The 17262-nt window shown below is 37.0% G+C and overlaps 1 protein-coding gene and 1 long non-coding RNA gene across 2 annotated transcripts; both read left to right on the forward strand.

The window, feature by feature from the left end:
- Window positions 1-678: 678 nt before the first annotated feature.
- On the forward strand, window positions 679-4171 carry LOC127970577 (uncharacterized). The gene is made up of 3 exons (XR_008156630.1): window positions 679-1342; window positions 1902-2018; window positions 2812-4171. It is a non-coding gene; the product is annotated as an uncharacterized LOC127970577 (long non-coding RNA).
- A 3593-nt stretch (window positions 4172-7764) lies between these two features.
- Window positions 7765-17012, forward strand: LOC127970483 (uncharacterized). The gene is made up of 11 exons (XM_052573077.1): window positions 7765-8002; window positions 8307-8757; window positions 9180-9267; window positions 11491-11604; window positions 11815-11915; window positions 12069-12167; window positions 15118-15247; window positions 15481-15591; window positions 15685-15837; window positions 16162-16283; window positions 16405-17012. The coding sequence occupies exons 1-11, from the start codon at window positions 7888-7890 to the stop codon at window positions 16571-16573; spliced, it is 1653 nt and encodes a 550-aa protein (XP_052429037.1). The 5' UTR covers window positions 7765-7887; the 3' UTR covers window positions 16574-17012.
- The last annotated feature ends 250 nt before the right edge of the window (window positions 17013-17262 follow it).

Here is a 17262-nt window from a genome sequence, read left to right on the forward strand (position 1 = left end):
GTAAAAGTAATACAGGGAGTTAAAGTTAAACAAAAATAATAAGAAAATAACATTTAGGTTACTGTGTGTGACACAAATAGTCATCACAAAATCTTTTTTGTTTATTACTGTTGAGGTAAAGTGAGAATTAATGTTGTCACCTCATGAAAATTAAATTCACAAAAAGATGAGAAAGCACCTTAAAGTATGACTGGTGTCATATGTCTGTAATGCTAATATTAAGGTTCTACTTAATTGTTAACTATTTAATGCATTAACTAACAATAAGCAATACTTTGTTACAGTATTTATTTATTTTGTTAACGTTAGTTAATAAAATACAGATTTTCATTGTTAGTGTCAGCTCAGGCCTATTAAATAACAATGTAGCCTACACTCTAAAAACGGCTGGGTTATTTTTTAACCCAAAATGCTGGGTTGAGTCTGTTGGGTCATTTTGTTGGGTTATTTAATTTCTTTTTAAACACTTTTGGGTAGTTTCAGTTTACCAGGTGTTGGGTTAAACCTGCTGGGTTGCGTCGCTGGGTTGTTTCAGGCCAGCGCTGGGTTATTTAACGCGCCTTGAAGATGTTTAAATCGCTCCCCAACTGTCACTTTGGAAGAACAACGGGACAAAGCCACGGCTTTCAACTGTTTTAAGGTAAGTTTATTTAATGTTTTCAATAATAATTATTTTAAATTGGCAGAATTATAACTTTTTTTGCAGCAACAATACTGTTAAACGTCTACAGGCCAACATTATTTACGTTAAATGATGAACTGTTTACCTCAAACGGCCAACCTACGTTACGCGACTCGCATAATCGTGTTAAGGTATCTGAGACGACAGATTAATAAAGTTTTATTAAGTTTCAGACAGTGACTGATGGCTGAAATATGCGAATACCTGTGAAAATAGAGGAAAAAGTAGTTTCTGACACTGAAAAGCGAATTTGATATTTAAGTGAGTCAAATGAGTTCAAAAAGTGAATACGACTTTCTGCTCTAATGTAAACGCCTGCAGTTGTCCATATCGACATTTAAATCATACAAATTACGTACAATATAGTCGGACCGCAGGTCTAAAAGAACCGACGACCCAGTTCAAGTAAACCGGTTCAGTAATTCTCGAACAAAGTGATTCCCGGAAAAGAATCGACGTCTCAGGGCATTTCAAAGTGCGCGCACGCACAGCGAGTGACGCTGGCCGCGTTAGTGAAGTGATTTGATGCTTTTGTGGTTTATAAAGTCTTTTTACATACAAATTATAATTCAAAATGTGTTTTTTTCCTGTCAGAAAAGCGCATGGATACATTTGTGAGAGAAAAACTCGTCGAGTGCAGTCTTATTGAGGCGTCTAACGGTAAGTTCGTGTTTATTATACATTTTACATAATTGTTTGTCTGTGATAATCAACTAACGTTAACCCTCACGTAACTTAAACGCACATATATTTTTATTTCGTGCTATAGTTAAAGCTGCACCAGAATGTACCTAATTTATGAGCGTAAACATCATATATTAATTTTCCAGATCGTGTTTTTGACTTGTCCTTATCACTTTGGTACATCTATAAGTTTTTATATATGGACTGTTTTACCTACGTGACTTGTCATAGAAATGTCTGTGTGAGTGTGATCTCCCTTATCTGTGCCAGTGACTGTGTGTGTTTGATATAGCCAGCATATTAACATAAAACTGTGATTTATAACGACTGGAACATCCCATTGATTAGACAGTTTGAAAGCACACCTTTCAGCCAATCACTAGAGCAAATTCTGCTTCTGTAGACCAACTCATAGCTGAATTTAACTCATAATCATGATGGGTCGATTTCATGATTAACTTCACAGTTAATTGAACTGAATCACTGTTATTAAAACAATTTGTATTTTTTCTTTTTTTTAAACTTTATTTTAAAGGTTGGAACAAACATGGAATTCCTTAACCGAGCAGAGTCCACAAAACCCCATCCAATTGTCGTGGCGATTTAAAAATGACAGCAGATTTCTCAGGCATTGATCATAATCAATGGACAGGTAAGGATATTCTGCACTATTTTCAAAAGGAATTGCAAATTGTATATTTAATTGTGTTTTTCCACATGTGGACATATACATTGTGAAATAGTCCAAACTCAATTGAAAAGCATTTGTATTTCAGATGCCTTACACAGAAAGCTGTCAATTTGTGTCAAGGGTGGGACTATACTATGGGGCGTGTTTGTATTGGGAGATATTTTGTAGTTTTTACCCCAAATCTCTCACTGTTTGCACTCTGATGCACGTCAGCAAACAACATTGCAGTTCTACTCGTATTTACCTAGCTGCATCTTACCCTATATTTTATACCTCAGGTGAAAAGCATTTGGTTAATGGTGAATATTGACCAATAGTACCATGTGGCTCTAACGGTTAGCAGGGGATAGTAGCTGCATTTGGGGTAAAAATGACAGAATTATTTATTGTGTAAGGTGCCAAGAATATAAGGAGATCCGGGTTGCACTGTCTGTTCTTTATCACACATCTCTCGGAGCGGCAGCTGCCTTTAGTAGTGCCTTAACCTCCATTGTTCAAAGCATTTTGCACAGTTGTCTTTGAGTGACGTCACCTCCCAATACAAACACTCTCCATAGTATGGTCCCACCTCTGACAAAAATTGACAGTTTTCAATGTGAGGCATTGGAAATTCAGATGCTAAAGATTCCATTTGAGTTTTGGCAGGTAACGTGCAACACAGTGAAAAAACAGACATGGTAATTCATAAAACCTCATGTACTTGTTCTTATGTTGCATCTATGCTAACATTAGTCTGTTTCTCTCTTATTCCAAGGTCACCGTAGCCACCCGTATCCAGTACGTATCCAGACCAGATGGAGATCATTATCTAGAAAGGACCTCTACATCCCTGAAAGACAGCGGAGACCAGGACAACTAGAGCCCCAGATACAGATCCCCTGTAAAGACCTTGTCTCAGAGGACACCAGGACAAGACCACAGGAAACAGATGATTCTTCTGCACAATCTGACTTTGCTGCAGCCTGGAATTGAACTACTGGTTTCGTCTGGTCAGAGGAGAACTGACCCCCAACAGAGCCTGGTTTCTCCCAAGGTTTTTTTCTCCATTCTGTCACCGATGGAGTTTTGGTTCCTTGTTTTTCTTTAGTTGGGGACAATTAATATCAAGCGATATCATCCACTTGATTGCACAGAGGGACGATACATCACTGAATCAATGACGAATTGATTTTAACTGAAAACTGAGTGTTTACTTTTGTCCCTTTGCATTATTACACACTATTTTCCTATTTAATACTGTAAAGCTGCTATGATGCAGTATTTGATCAATATGACAGGCTTATTACTCATAATACATGGAAAATACAGCTACAAACGGACTTTGCTTTTCCATTTGAAATTTGGCAGTCACTGTGCATTCATGAAAACTGAAACCGTAATTTTTGTTCAGTGTTTTTGAAAAAGTGTTTTTGTTCAAGATTTGCAATTGTGTTTGGATTGTCACAATTTGTCACATGTGGAAAACGCAATTGAAAATATGATTAGCAATTCCTTTTGAAAATTGTCCTTCCATAGACAGGCTCTATAACGGAGTACACTGCTCTCAGGTGTAGATCTTTGCTTCAGAGCTTAAGTGTTTGACAATAGTTCACCCAAAAATGAAAATTGTCACTAATTATTCACCCTGGTCTGAAAGCTCTGGAATATCAACGAAAATATCTTAACTTGTGTTCTGAAGATGAACGAAGGGCTTACGGGTTTGTAACGACATGAAGTTGAGTAATAAATGACAGAATTTTCATTTTTGGGTGAACTATATGTTGAACTACCCTAAGTAGTGCACATCTACCTACGTAGGAGTCTTTATATACTTGATATAAATTTAAGGACATCTTTAAATGATTTTACATTTAAATTTAAAGAATGTTAATTGTCAATGTCATTTCACTGTGTATTTAAATAGCTAAAAATCTCAAAATGTAATAGTTAAACAGCTAGACACAGGTCATTCAGAAATAATTTTCTTATTTATTGCAACTGTATTTCTGTGATTTTTATTTATTTATTTTGCATTTGCTGGAAACAAAAAAAGGGAAAATTCCATGTTGTTTGTCATTGGTACAAATTTTTGAATGTCAGATGGCATTAAAAATATTTTTTAACAGTCTAAATAACCTGTATTCTTCATTATTTATTAATCCATGATTGCTTTGTTAAGCAAAAGTGAAATTATGAGAATAACCCAGCAAGAATAACCCAGAATCATAAAAATGCAAACCCACAAATGGTAAAAATGACTCTATCTTGGGTTTTCTCAATAACCCAGCATGCTGGGTTAAAATGTGTAAACCAGCATGCTGGGTTACTTTAACCCAGCATGTGTTCTGTCCAATATTTACCCAGTGCTGGGTTGCCAATTGGGTTATTTTTAACCCAGCCATTTTTAGAGTGTAGTATTTAGTGGAATCAACATTTACTAAGATTAATATGTGCTTTAGAGATGTTAAGAAATATTTGTCATTGTTAGCTAATGTAGTTAACTACTCTTAACAAATTAAACCTTATTGTAAAGTATCACTGGGTAGTAACTTACATCTGGATTCAGATTCCAAAAACTTTACTTGTAATTAGATTAAATTACATTTTAAAATACTCGTAATCAGACTGCTGTTACTTTTGTATTGAGATTGCATAATTACACAGTAGCAATAACATATGTTTAATTATTCATTTTTATTTTATCTGTTAAATGTTTATTTTTAAAATAGCCTACCGTTTAAATAAACTCACAACCCCCCCCCCCCCACCCCACACCGAAGAGAAACCAAATGAAACTGTTAAACTAAACTTAAGCAATAATGCATTCTAAAATATGGAAATACTGAAACCCACAAACAACAGACAAATGTACTGCAATACAACTTATATGTACAGATGTCCAGAAAAAGAAAAAAATATATAAGTTACAAAATAAAATTCACACACAATCTAACCGATTCACTCTCTTAACAAGAAATTATTAGCATACATTTCTTATTACAGCCTCTACAATAGGAGCAAATACATGCAGAGTTAAAATACATTTAAGACACCGCCAGTCTAAGAATCATGACTTTCAACATTCATTTATAACATGTGGGGAAAAAGTCATGAGGAAAAAAATAGAAATCCTGAAAGACTTTTAATAAAACTGCTCTTACCACTCCCAAACTTTTGTGTGGTGTTTTCCCATTCCCATTCTCTTTTGATTGCCTGCCTCATAATTCACCAGAACATGTCCTCCACATCCACTCCACCCTCCAATCAAAGCTGAACTATCCAAAATATTTTTAAAGCTGTTATATTAAGCTAAAACACTTTTTGATTGATCACACATGCACACCATTTACTTATAACAACAATTACAACCAGACATTACCAGACCAGAGACACCAGACATGTTAGACATGACTATGTCAAGGAATTACATAATATAGTCTTAATCTTAACCTTATATTAGTCAGGTGGCAGTGCATTTGAACTCTCAGTTAACAAAAATAATTTCAGATTTAAGAATTGTTTTAGAATTCCATCAACCAGGGACAGGTCAATGCATGGGCATATACCGGGCGGGCACATACCCAGGGCACTAGACCAGATCCAGATAGCATCAGAAATACCGCTCCTCCCGGAATGCAACTTATCAATGCAGTGGCCAGTCAGAGGTGTTACGATGAGTCAATCGCTGAAAAGGGTTAAGGCTAGAAGGGATACGGCTAAAACTATTCTGGGCATGCGCACATCAATATCTTGTAATTTTTGTCACACTAAATACTGTTTTTGCATTACTGTAAGGGGTAGGTGTAGACATTAATACAACACAAACTTCTGAATTTAGCTGTATCCCTTCTAGCCACAAACCAAAAACAGCAGTGTTTTGTTCACTACCTGTGCTCGCTTACTGAATTCGGATATCTGGTGAATTCTCTCATCAGAAAAAACTAAGTGCAGATGTGCGTATGATGTAATATATTTTACAGTGTAAACTGCTTCAGTGGTTATAATGGGAGTTTTTGAGAGTGCTTGAACTCTGGCTGAAGCCATGCTCTTTGATAATATACATTTTTTATTGCTCTCTTTCTGTACAATTAAAGTGTTATAATTAGTAGCGTACAATGTTTTTATTAAATTCATGTTAAATACAAAGTCAGTCATATTAAAAAGATGGGGTTTATGCGTAGCTATATTACACAGATTTGTCAATTGCCAGTTAGAAGGTGCAAAATGCATTTACTTATATTTGAGAACATGCACAGTTCATGGCTTTGGTTAATGGTCACATGACATGCAGCTAAACAAATAAAACATTACATTTTTAGTAAGGGTTTATTTAATTGATGTTCTTTTAAATTTATTTATTTGTTTTTATTTTACATTATAATTGTAAGAATTTGATGTTTTGTTTCCAGTCAATACTTGGAGAACTTTGTTCATGCCTTTATCACTAGCAGCATGGACTATTGTAAAGGTCTCCTCCTGTGTGGATTTAATGCACCTTATGTTGTTTAATTCAATGAATGGAATATATTTTCTTGCTATTTATATTTTTATATCAATATCATACAAGAATCTCCCATTGGAATCAATGTGATGAATGAGTTAGGTCAAAAGTAATCTAAAAGTAATCAAAAAGTACTAGTAAAAAACAAGTCTGATTATCTAAAATGTGCAAAAGTAATGGATTATGTTACTAACTACAGTTTTTTTTTTTCCTAATTTGGATTCATCTGACTATATGTCTCTTTAGAACACTCTCTGGTTCTCAGCCTTTTTAACCCCAGAGTTTAATGTTGCACATCTTTAGTAATGTATTATTATTTTAGCATTTTACGATTTTGATAATATTACGAAATCTTAACCATTTTAAGATTTAACCACCCTGGAAGCTTGCTGAGCCCCCAGTGGACCCCAGCACCCTGTTTAAAAGAGGTTTGTTACTCTACATGGGCGAGTAAATGACAGAATGTGAATTTTTCGGGTGAACTATTCATGGAAATGTGGACATTTCATGCTGTATTAAGCCACATTGTCAATTCTGCATTATATGCAATATAATAGCCATGAATTAAATATGAAAAGAAAGCTGATCTGTTTTACGTACACAATACTAACACATCCAGTAAGATGAAGCAACTGGAAAATGCAGCAAGACAATGATCCAAACCATACGAGTAAGCTCCCCAGCTCTGCTCCAGTAATAATAATAATAATAATAATAATAATAATAATAATAATAAATAAAATACAATTAAATTAAAGTTTTGGCATGGCCTTGTCAAAGTCCTGACTCTGAACCTTTGACTTGTTAGGTACATACTCAAACCTTTCCATGTGGCTTAACTAGTTCTGCATAGAAAAGTGGGGCAAAATTCCAGTACCACACGGCTATGAAAGACACTATTATTTGAAACATTTAATTGCAGAAATTGCTGCTATAGGTGGCAATAAGTTTTCTCATAGATAACTTCTATTCTTTTTAAGTTTTATTGCATCGATAAAATAAAAACTGTATGTTTTTATTCATGTTGCCTTTGTTTTACGGTGCATTTTGCTTGAAAATCTAAAACTCTGTGGTATGACATAAAAAAAAAAAAAAAAGGATACGGAAAATACATTTTCACAGCACTGTGCATGTAAAATGTGTAATTTCTTATGAGACACTGCTTAAACTTGCTGCAACTGTTTCCGATACTTCAAATGGACCACAAACATATCCTGTGCATATTAGCTTCATGGTTGAATTTGAACATTTACAATAGTGCACCTGTACAGCAGGTGACGTTTTCATAGATCTAAATCAAACTGATTGCAGAATCTAAAAGTCCTTTTTAGTATCTTTACACTTAAAAAAATGCTTAAATTTAAAAACTTAAAGTTTTGGAGTAAGAAAAAAACAGCCAGGAATAAAGATGAGCAGTATCGTCTAGTGAAAGGCATGCCAACGGATGACACAGAGACCACGGATGGTAAGACAATACTTTGTCATTTTGGAAACACTTTACAGTAACGTTCTCATTTGTAAACGTTAATGTTAGTTAATGCATCACCTAACATGAACTATCAATGAACAATACAATATTTATAAATCTTTGATAACATTAACATCAAATGAAACCTTAGAGTAAAGAGATACCGTTATGTTTCAATAAGTGAGTAAATAAAATAAAAAATGTGCGCTTATAATTGAAATCTTATAATAATAATAATAATAATAATAAAAATTCACATTTGATTTGAAAAAAAAAAAAATAATCATGCACATGCTATCAGCAGCAGAACAGGAAAGCACAGTCGACTCTGCGATGCCATCCTGTTCAGGTGTTGAAGTGAGTGGGGAGACACGGCTTCATATTCTCAGAACAATTCTGAATGATGAATTAAACCCAGAAGCAATGCCAAAATACTTTTCTCGAAAATGGCGCCATAAGTACCTTGAAGAAATAGATCAGTTTGTGGAAAATCACTTTCCCAAGATGCCAGCAGAGGGACCACAAACATCTCAATTAGAGCAAATAAAAGACTTTCAAAAGAGAACACAGAGCACAATATATGATGAGATGCTTCGATTAACACCTGCACTGAAAGATGCTGGGCTGCTAGATCATCTGATGGACTGCTACAGCCGCCACATTTTTAACAACCTGGACCTGCTGCTAAACAGAGATCTGTCTGTAAAAGAGATCTTCTGCCTTTTACTGTGGGGAAAATGTTTGTTCTTCAGGTATGCAACTTTGTTGTAAGTAAAATTTTTGTATACATACAACACAAGATATATTTAAAAAAAATTACTGTATATATATTTATAAATGCTGTTCTTTCTAATTTTCTGTTTATCAAAGAATCACAGTTTTATCAAAAAATATTATGCAGCGCAACATTTATTAACTATGACAAGAATAAGAAACATTTCTTTGACAAATCATATTTGAAGAATTACTGAAGGATCACATGACATTGAAGACGGGAGTAAGTTTTACAATATAGGCATAACAGTTTTATTTTTGGTCAAACAAGTGCAGCCTTGGTGAGCAATAGAGACTTTTTTCATAAAAAAAGAAACTTTTTTCATTTTTATGAAAATCTTACTAGCCTCTTGAACAGTAGTGTGGCTACAGTATATGTGCTGTGTTCATTCTGTTTCAGTCCAGACCCAAAACTGACATTGTATGATCCTCTGCTGTTGACGGGAGTTTTTGCGAAAGCAGAACAAAAACTACTGCAAGTACTTAAGGTAAAAATTCACAGTATCCACCTTATTTTTAATGTAAGAGGAAGCTGTACACTCTTAAAAATAAAGGTGCTTAAAAGGTTCCTCAGAGCGATGCCATAGAATAACCATTTTTGGTTTCATAAAGAACCATTCAGTCAAAGGCTCTTTCAAAAACATCTCTTTCTTACCTATTTATAATTTGAAGAACCTTCTTTTGCTGCAAATAACCTTTTGTGAAATAAAAAGGTTCTTCAGATGTTAAAGGTTGTTTATGGAACCATTTAGACAAAAAGGTTCTACTGGCATCGTGAAGCCCCTTTATTTTTAAGAGTGTAACTTGAATTTGTGAGGCTTCTGATGACATTCACTTTCAGTTATTTTAGCTGAACAAAAGTAGCCCGCTACGCTGCTTTATATCCTTGTAACGATACAAACTCCCTAATCATCGGGAAGAAGGAGGCGGGAACCGGCGCACAATCAAAACATAATTTTAATATTCAAAAATAAACACAAAACAGCGCGTCAGCCCCTCACGGCGACTGACGCGCACAAATAAAAACAAACACATAAAATAACGTCCCAGGCCTGGTCCTCTCTCGTCCTTCACTATAGTCGATCCAGTTTTATATCCTTCCATCTCCTACGTGGGACTCGATACTGGCGGTGGGGCGCAGGTGTAGCTCATCTCCAATCACTACACCTGGCCTCACTCCTCGTTCCCACGCCTCTCGGCCCCGCCCCACTCGCCACATACCCCCATCGCCCCTCGCAGGCCGGGGGGTACCCTCGAGACTGCACTCTACTCCCCCCCCCCCCCTTCCCTCCGGGGGGGACCGCTCACGGGGACCTGCGGGAACCTGGGGGTAGGACAGACGAGGCGAGAGAAAAGGAGATGGAAGGAGGAGCGACAGGGACGAGAGAGGGGAGAGAGAGAAAAAAAAAAATCCGGTTCCCAGACGCACTGCTGCTCGGCCCTCCACCGGCTGGGTGATCTCCTCCGCGGTGCCCGGCGGTGGCACTGGACGGCCCTCGGCGGACGGCACGACACTCCTCCGCCGCCCGGTGGACGGCGACGGCTCCTCCGATTTTGGGCAGCGGCAGGAGTCCCCCGTTCCCTGCCCCTCCGGATTCCGTCACGGAGGCAGCAGGCTCCGGCCCCCTGGCGAACGGCGCCGACTCCTTCGCTCCCTCACGGACGGCAGCCGCCCCTCCATATCGTGGGAGGTCGGCAGCGAGCTCGCCCGTCCCCGGCAACCCGCTCCAGCCCACCGCCTCGAGCGTCCCTGGCGGCACATACCTCGCCTGCTCGAGGGCACCGCGGATTCACCACAGCGGCGAGGGATCTTCAGCAGCGCGTCCCTCCTTCTCCCGGGCTTCGGCACCACTGTAACGATACAAACTCCCTAATCATCGGGAAGAAGGAGGCGGGAACCGGCGCACAATCAAAACATAATTTTAATATTCAAAAATAAACACAAAACAGCGCGTCAGCCCCTCACGGCGACTGACGCGCACAAATAAAAACAAACACATAAAATAACGTCCCAGGCCTGGTCCTCTCTCGTCCTTCACTATAGTCGATCCAGTTTTATATCCTTCCATCTCCTACGTGGGACTCGATACTGGCGGTGGGGCGCAGGTGTAGCTCATCTCCAATCACTACACCTGGCCTCACTCCTCGTTCCCACGCCTCTCGGCCCCGCCCCACTCGCCACAATCCTTAACTGCTATTTCATGTTATTCATGTTATTCAATGTTATTAACTCTTTCCCAGCCAAACACTGAATTTTCTATTATTCATGAGATGCTTCCCTGCCAAACATTTGATAAAAATGCGATTCTCCCAGCTTTTTTGTTAAAAAAAAAAAAAAAGATTACATACTGTACATACATACATACATACATACATACATATATATATATATATAATATGTAACTTAAAGTGTTCTGGGGGCCATGACATTTTTGTGGAAATTATCAAAAATACTTTGTTCAAAAAAACTGGTGGGGAAAGAGTTAATATTTAAGTATCATCAAGTAGGCCTATAATAGTAACCATAAACATTACCCTGTAATGAAAATATTTTTACCATTTACTGTTGCTTCTCTAGATATTACAGTCAATGAAGTGTAATCTATCTTTCTATTTTAATCTCATTACAATGATTCATACTGCAGTAATGTACTAAAGGACCCAAAACAAGGTGTAAAACATGTATCTCTGCCCCATTTTATCTGTCACAGAACGATATCTCCACGTATCTACAGAACATCCTGTCCTATGATAAGGAACATGGACATAATGAGGACTCAATGGATGAAGAAACTTTCATCTGCGTTCACTTAGATGTCATTCAGGTAGCTCTAAGAGAGAGAAAGAGAGAGAGAGAGACAGAGAGAGAGAGAGAGAGAGAGAGAGAGAGAGAGAGTGTGTGTTTGTGTGTGTGTGTGTGAGAGAGAGAGAGATAGAGAGAGAGAAAATCCAGGCTTATTTTTATATATTCTTGTTAAAAGGTATCACATGGGATATGATATATTCCTAATCTGTTTCATGTTTTGTTTTCACAGTTCCTAAATAATGCTATTTTAGATGCTCAAGAGGTTGGTCTGACTTTAATGCATGCCATACAAATACTCTGTAATGAGGAGCTGCATGGTTTTGTTCAGAAGTAGGTTTCTCCTCATATTATCTAATATTACACCTTTACATAAAGTTTAAACAATTTTCATTTAACGAGTTTCCAGTTTTGATCTTTTTAGTTTATGGTTGTTGGAGCAGTGAAGTTTGTAATCCTGTTCCTAATATAAATATATTTTCTTAGGTATGCGGATGCTGAGAATGAATGTCTAAATAAACTAAAGTTCACAGAGAAAAACTCTCTGCTTCTGTTTCGGATAATGAACACCTGTATGGAACTCAGGTATTTACTAACTAAGTGATCGATTAATATATGTCTCAGAAACTGTAACAGTGTATAGTTAAATCTGCACTAAATGAAGAATAGTTTGATTTAATCATATAGTGGCAGTATAATTGTGGGGACATTAAATTAAACCTATTATGCCACATTTTAAAATATGCAATATAAGTCCCAGGTGTCCCCAGAATGAATCTGTGAAGTTTCAGCTCACGACCTCATCCACATATCATAATATTATTCTGAAAATGCCTATTTTGAGTGGAAGCATGAACATACTGTTTTCATGTATGTCTCTTTAAATGCAAATTTGATTAGATTCAACTTTATTGTCATTGCACATGTAAGGTACAGGGCAACGAAATGCAGTTAGCATCTAACTAGAAGTGCAATAAGCAGTAAGTACAGAATATACAATATATATGTACCCGTCATTTCCTTCTTTGCATGCCGCCTCCCCTGCACACGCTCTGTACGGCAGCCCGCACGCGATTATGCGTGCTCTGGTGCAAGCTCGACCAGGTGAATTGAATTGGGAAAATTAGAAGCTCGTGCCCAGTTCAATTCAGTGGTTTCAAAATACGCACACCAGTCAGTTGTCTGGGGTGCGATGGACAGGAAGGATGGCAGAGGCACAAATGCATTCACTGTGAGGAACTGGGACTTTTGTTCATGAAGGGCTATCATTTTTTCACCTGTTACTCCCGATCCTGATCATGTTACATTGGTACCTGTTCAACTGGTCAAAATAAATATTTTCTTAGTGAAATCCGAAGTCTGGTCTTTTTCAAGTGTAGGCACCTCACAGCTAGAAGAACACTTGACATGTACACTATAGGAAGAAACTATGCAATGACATCAGAGGGTCAGTTACAATTTTTTAAAGCATCAAAAATAAATGTTGGTCCAAAAATAGTCAAAACTATGACTTTATTCAGCATTCTTTTCTCTTCCGGGTCTGTTGTGAGCGAGTTCAAAACACGGCAGTTTAGTGATATCCGATTTGCAAACGAATCACTCGATGTAACCGGATCTTCTTGAACCAGTTCACCAAATCGAACTGAATCGTTTGAAAGGGTTTTTGTCTCCAATAAGCATTAATCCACTATTTACTTTTTTTTTTAATGTGGCTGACACTCCCTCTGAGTTAAAACAAACCAATATCCCGGAGTAATTCATGTACTCAAACAGTACACTGACTGAACTGCTGTGAAGAGAGAACTGAAGATGAACACAGAGCCAAGCCAGATAATGAACGAACAATTGTCTCGTTCTTGAAAGACACACAGTCATGTGTGTAGAGACAGTAGAGCAGGGGACTCAGGACACAGCCCTGTGGGGCTCCTACGCGCTGCTTATCTTGTTTTCAAAGAAGCTGTAGAAAGAGTTTAGCTTGTCAGCCATTAACAGATTTGCTCTCACCTCTTCAGATGCTTTAGTTACAAAGGCACAGATGGTCCTTAGTCTCTGCCACATGTGTTGGGAGTCATTGAGCTGAAAATGAGACTCTATTTTATTTGGATCCAGAAAGGATTGAAGTTGTCAATGAAGTTCACACCTTTTATATTGCAGGATCATTGTAGCCATGTATTTAGCCCAAGAGACCGTGAAAACATCTTAGTTTCCTTTGCTGGGAGTGTTCTATGGATGAACAACTGAACTTTAAGTCTTCTTAGCAGTTCACTGAAATCCTTCTTAAGGATTTCACTATCAGAGTTCTGTACTCGCCTACTCTCTGAGCTGAATGCCACCATTTACTTAACCTTTGCCTGTTAGTAGCAATGCTAGATGCTGGCTTGTACAATCAATATTCAATCACATTTTGGGATTCCTCACCCACATACATTAAAGCTTCAAATCAATTCTCAAGATGTATAGAGGTTTGGAAGAATACCATTGTTTGCAAGCATTGTCATAGCCGTATATGGGGTAGAGGATGCTACGGCAGCAATATGAGACAATCTGAAGTCTTGAGTGCCTTTGGGTCTCTCTTCCTGTTTATGCCATCGATTTGCATGTCGGTCAGCTTTGGCTGGTACCTCTACACTTGGTATAAACTGTTAAGATTCTCATGATTCACCAGCTGTATGCTATGGGGGTCTGTGATGATGCTCTTTTTTGTGTTCCACCTGTTTTTGGAAGTCCAGCAAGTAACTTTGTTTCAAGAGCAGCAATCCTTTGTAGAAATATGTGGCAGTTCATGCAGCAAATATATTCCAGAAGAATCATTTTCTTTTCTCATCTGTTTGAATGTAGGCAGCTGTGTTTTCCCGTCTTCTGAATGTAAACTGCTGAAAGTAGGTGGCAGACAGTCTACTATTTCATAGTATTATTCCATTACAGAAAAGTTTTTAGTTTTTAATGCTAGAAATGTGTTGTTTGAGCACTGTGCTGATCTGCTGCAGTTAAGATCTTAGAAAATTTTTAGAAAAGTACATAAACGCGAAGTAAAGTGTGAAGCAGTTAGCAAGAGCATCCAAACAGTAGCTAACTTTCTCTCTATAATTTATTTGTTGTTTGAATAACTGTGGATCTTCCATCATTTCACTCCTCTTTATCATCAAAATTCGCTTTTGTCATTGTTTAGAACCTTTCCTGGGTTGGTAGATGCACAGAACACCCGATCATAGCACTAAAACTTGGGAAAAGTCAGATTTTAATGACACGCACCTTTAAGATAAAGTGGCTAATACTTGGCTTCCCATATTTGACTAAAATATTTCGTCAACCATAAGACAGAAACTTTAAGTAAATTAAAATAGCTTTTCTACATCACTGTTATAACTAGAGTTATTATATCTTGTGAGTATATTATTTTAAAAAATGTGCTAAGTAAAATACATTTGTTGAGTTTTTGATTTTTTCTTTTGCACTTTTAAGCAGCTGTTAACTTAACTGCCCCTTTTCTAAAGTTTAATCATAAAACCATTTAATTAATTTATTTTAACTATAGATGCTATGCTACACAAATCACTCCAGATGTTAACAACAGTGACCATGACTCAAGCACTATATGCATACTACAGAAACTGGAAGATAAAGCTTCATCCATTGTACAGAAGATCATGAACTGCTTAGCACTGGTATGTTTTGATTCTTTTTCTTTTTATTATTATTATGTTTTTTACATCTGTGTCTATGATTATCTGTTAAGGAGAAAAGTTAAATAAAGCATTTGAGTACACAGAATTGTGAGATCCATAAAATTCATTCATCCATTCACATCTCTCTGGGTCACTGATAAAGGATAAAGGATTTCTTAACACATTTTATATCAAACTTACAGTACTGTTCCCCTTTAATTGTTCATTTGTAGGCCAATTTAAAAAGATATTTCAGCATAAGGAATAGGCATATTCATATCCTAATGGAGGCAATCCAAATGCAGTGTTCATCTTTGCCTGAGACGGCTTCAGAGATCAAAACGGTACGTACAGTCTATGACCTTAAAACCAAGCAAAAAGATTCAAGTTCCATATCTCACCCTCTGTCTCTCTAAAAATCATTTTATTCCTGACAGGTCATTGTGAAAATAGCTTATGACAGTGTTTCCAAAGTGTACCTGAAATGCCTGATGAAGACAAATTTCAGAAACCTAGAGCAGCGTTGGGGAAATGCTGAGGAAAAGATAAAAGAGGATGTTCAATATTTTCAAGACACTTTCTCTGAACTGGTGAATTTTTTTTTTTTTTTTTTTCACCAACTAACTCTTGTTTTTAAGGGCTGACTTCCTGATTCAACTGACCCTTGGAAATAATGATAAAAAATATTCAGCATAATTGTTCCACGTACAGTACAATCGGTTGTGTGGTATCTAATAGTTTAAGGCTCATATTGGTCCACAGCTACTCTTACATCTCTTGTCTCTCTCTATGACTGTGGTGTTTATGGCAAGTCATTTTAGTCCTTGACTTTTGACATTAGACAACAGTGTGTTTTTTCATTCATTACACAAATAAAATGCTCATGGATTGACTAAAGTGATTTTTGCCTCCAGAATGTCAGTGCTGACCAGCAGAACGATCTGCTTCAGAGACTCAGTGAAGTTTTGCTTTACAGTGATGTTGAAGCACTGAAGATTACCTGTTGTTTTTTGTTCAGAGATTTCCCGCAGGAGAGGTAAACCCAGAACAACAATTATTGTTTAAAAGTAGCTGTGTTCATTGTGTGTGAGTAAGCAAGCATAGAATGTGTGATGTTGTTTTCAGTGCAGTGAAGTCTTCTTCTCAATGTTTTGCAGTGAGAAGTATGTACCTGGTCTGCTGCGCTGGAAGGGGGATTTATCGGAGCGACAGGTGAGGGAAGTGCTGGATGTGAGCCGAGAACTTGGCCTGAATCCAAGTGATACAGATGTCAACTGTTGTCCTATGAAGGGACTTTTTTGTTGTGGCATCATAAAGTCACATTAAATACAAAGACTGCCTTTAATAATGGGAACTGCAAAAGCACAGTGGGTTACTGCCTTTGAACCAAACAGAAATAAATGCAGGCCTATCAAGATGATTGACTTAATGTGAAATGGGCCAAAATGTTTCCAAGCAAACTTCCAGCTTATATTTTCAAGCAAAGATATTTGCTCTATGGTCATTTTGTTTAATAAATAGATACGTTTTTTTTTTTGTTTTTTTTATTTGTTGAATCCTCTTTTACGTAGTTCAGTTGGTAAAAGTAAGAGAGATGAAGAATGTTCTCCAAACATTGTGCTATTTCTGCCTTGTAGTATTCAAATCTAATGTATATTCTTTTACAATGTCCTAAATCTTCTCTTTCTCTACACTGAATGCAGGCTCAAAGCTTTTTTTCCAGTCTGTCTGAAATAGAATATTAAAAAATGTGTCCAACCATGAATTCATGTAGCCTTTTTATATTCACATTTGAACTTTCTGAAATAATCTGAATATATAAAGTGAACCTGTTTACTGGAACTTTATATACCTGCTTACATAAAATGCATTTAAATCAGATGTCACTCTATATCTTCAGCTGCCAGTAGTAACTTTTCTCAATATTGTTTTTTTTTAAACTAGTTTTATAACAGCAGTGAACAAAAACATACTAAACTAAATGTAAAAAAGTCAGACTACATTACAAATGACAT

This window comes from Carassius gibelio, chromosome B13 (genome assembly GCF_023724105.1).
Source record: "Carassius gibelio isolate Cgi1373 ecotype wild population from Czech Republic chromosome B13, carGib1.2-hapl.c, whole genome shotgun sequence".
NCBI classification, from domain to species: Eukaryota; Metazoa; Chordata; class Actinopteri; order Cypriniformes; family Cyprinidae; genus Carassius; species Carassius gibelio.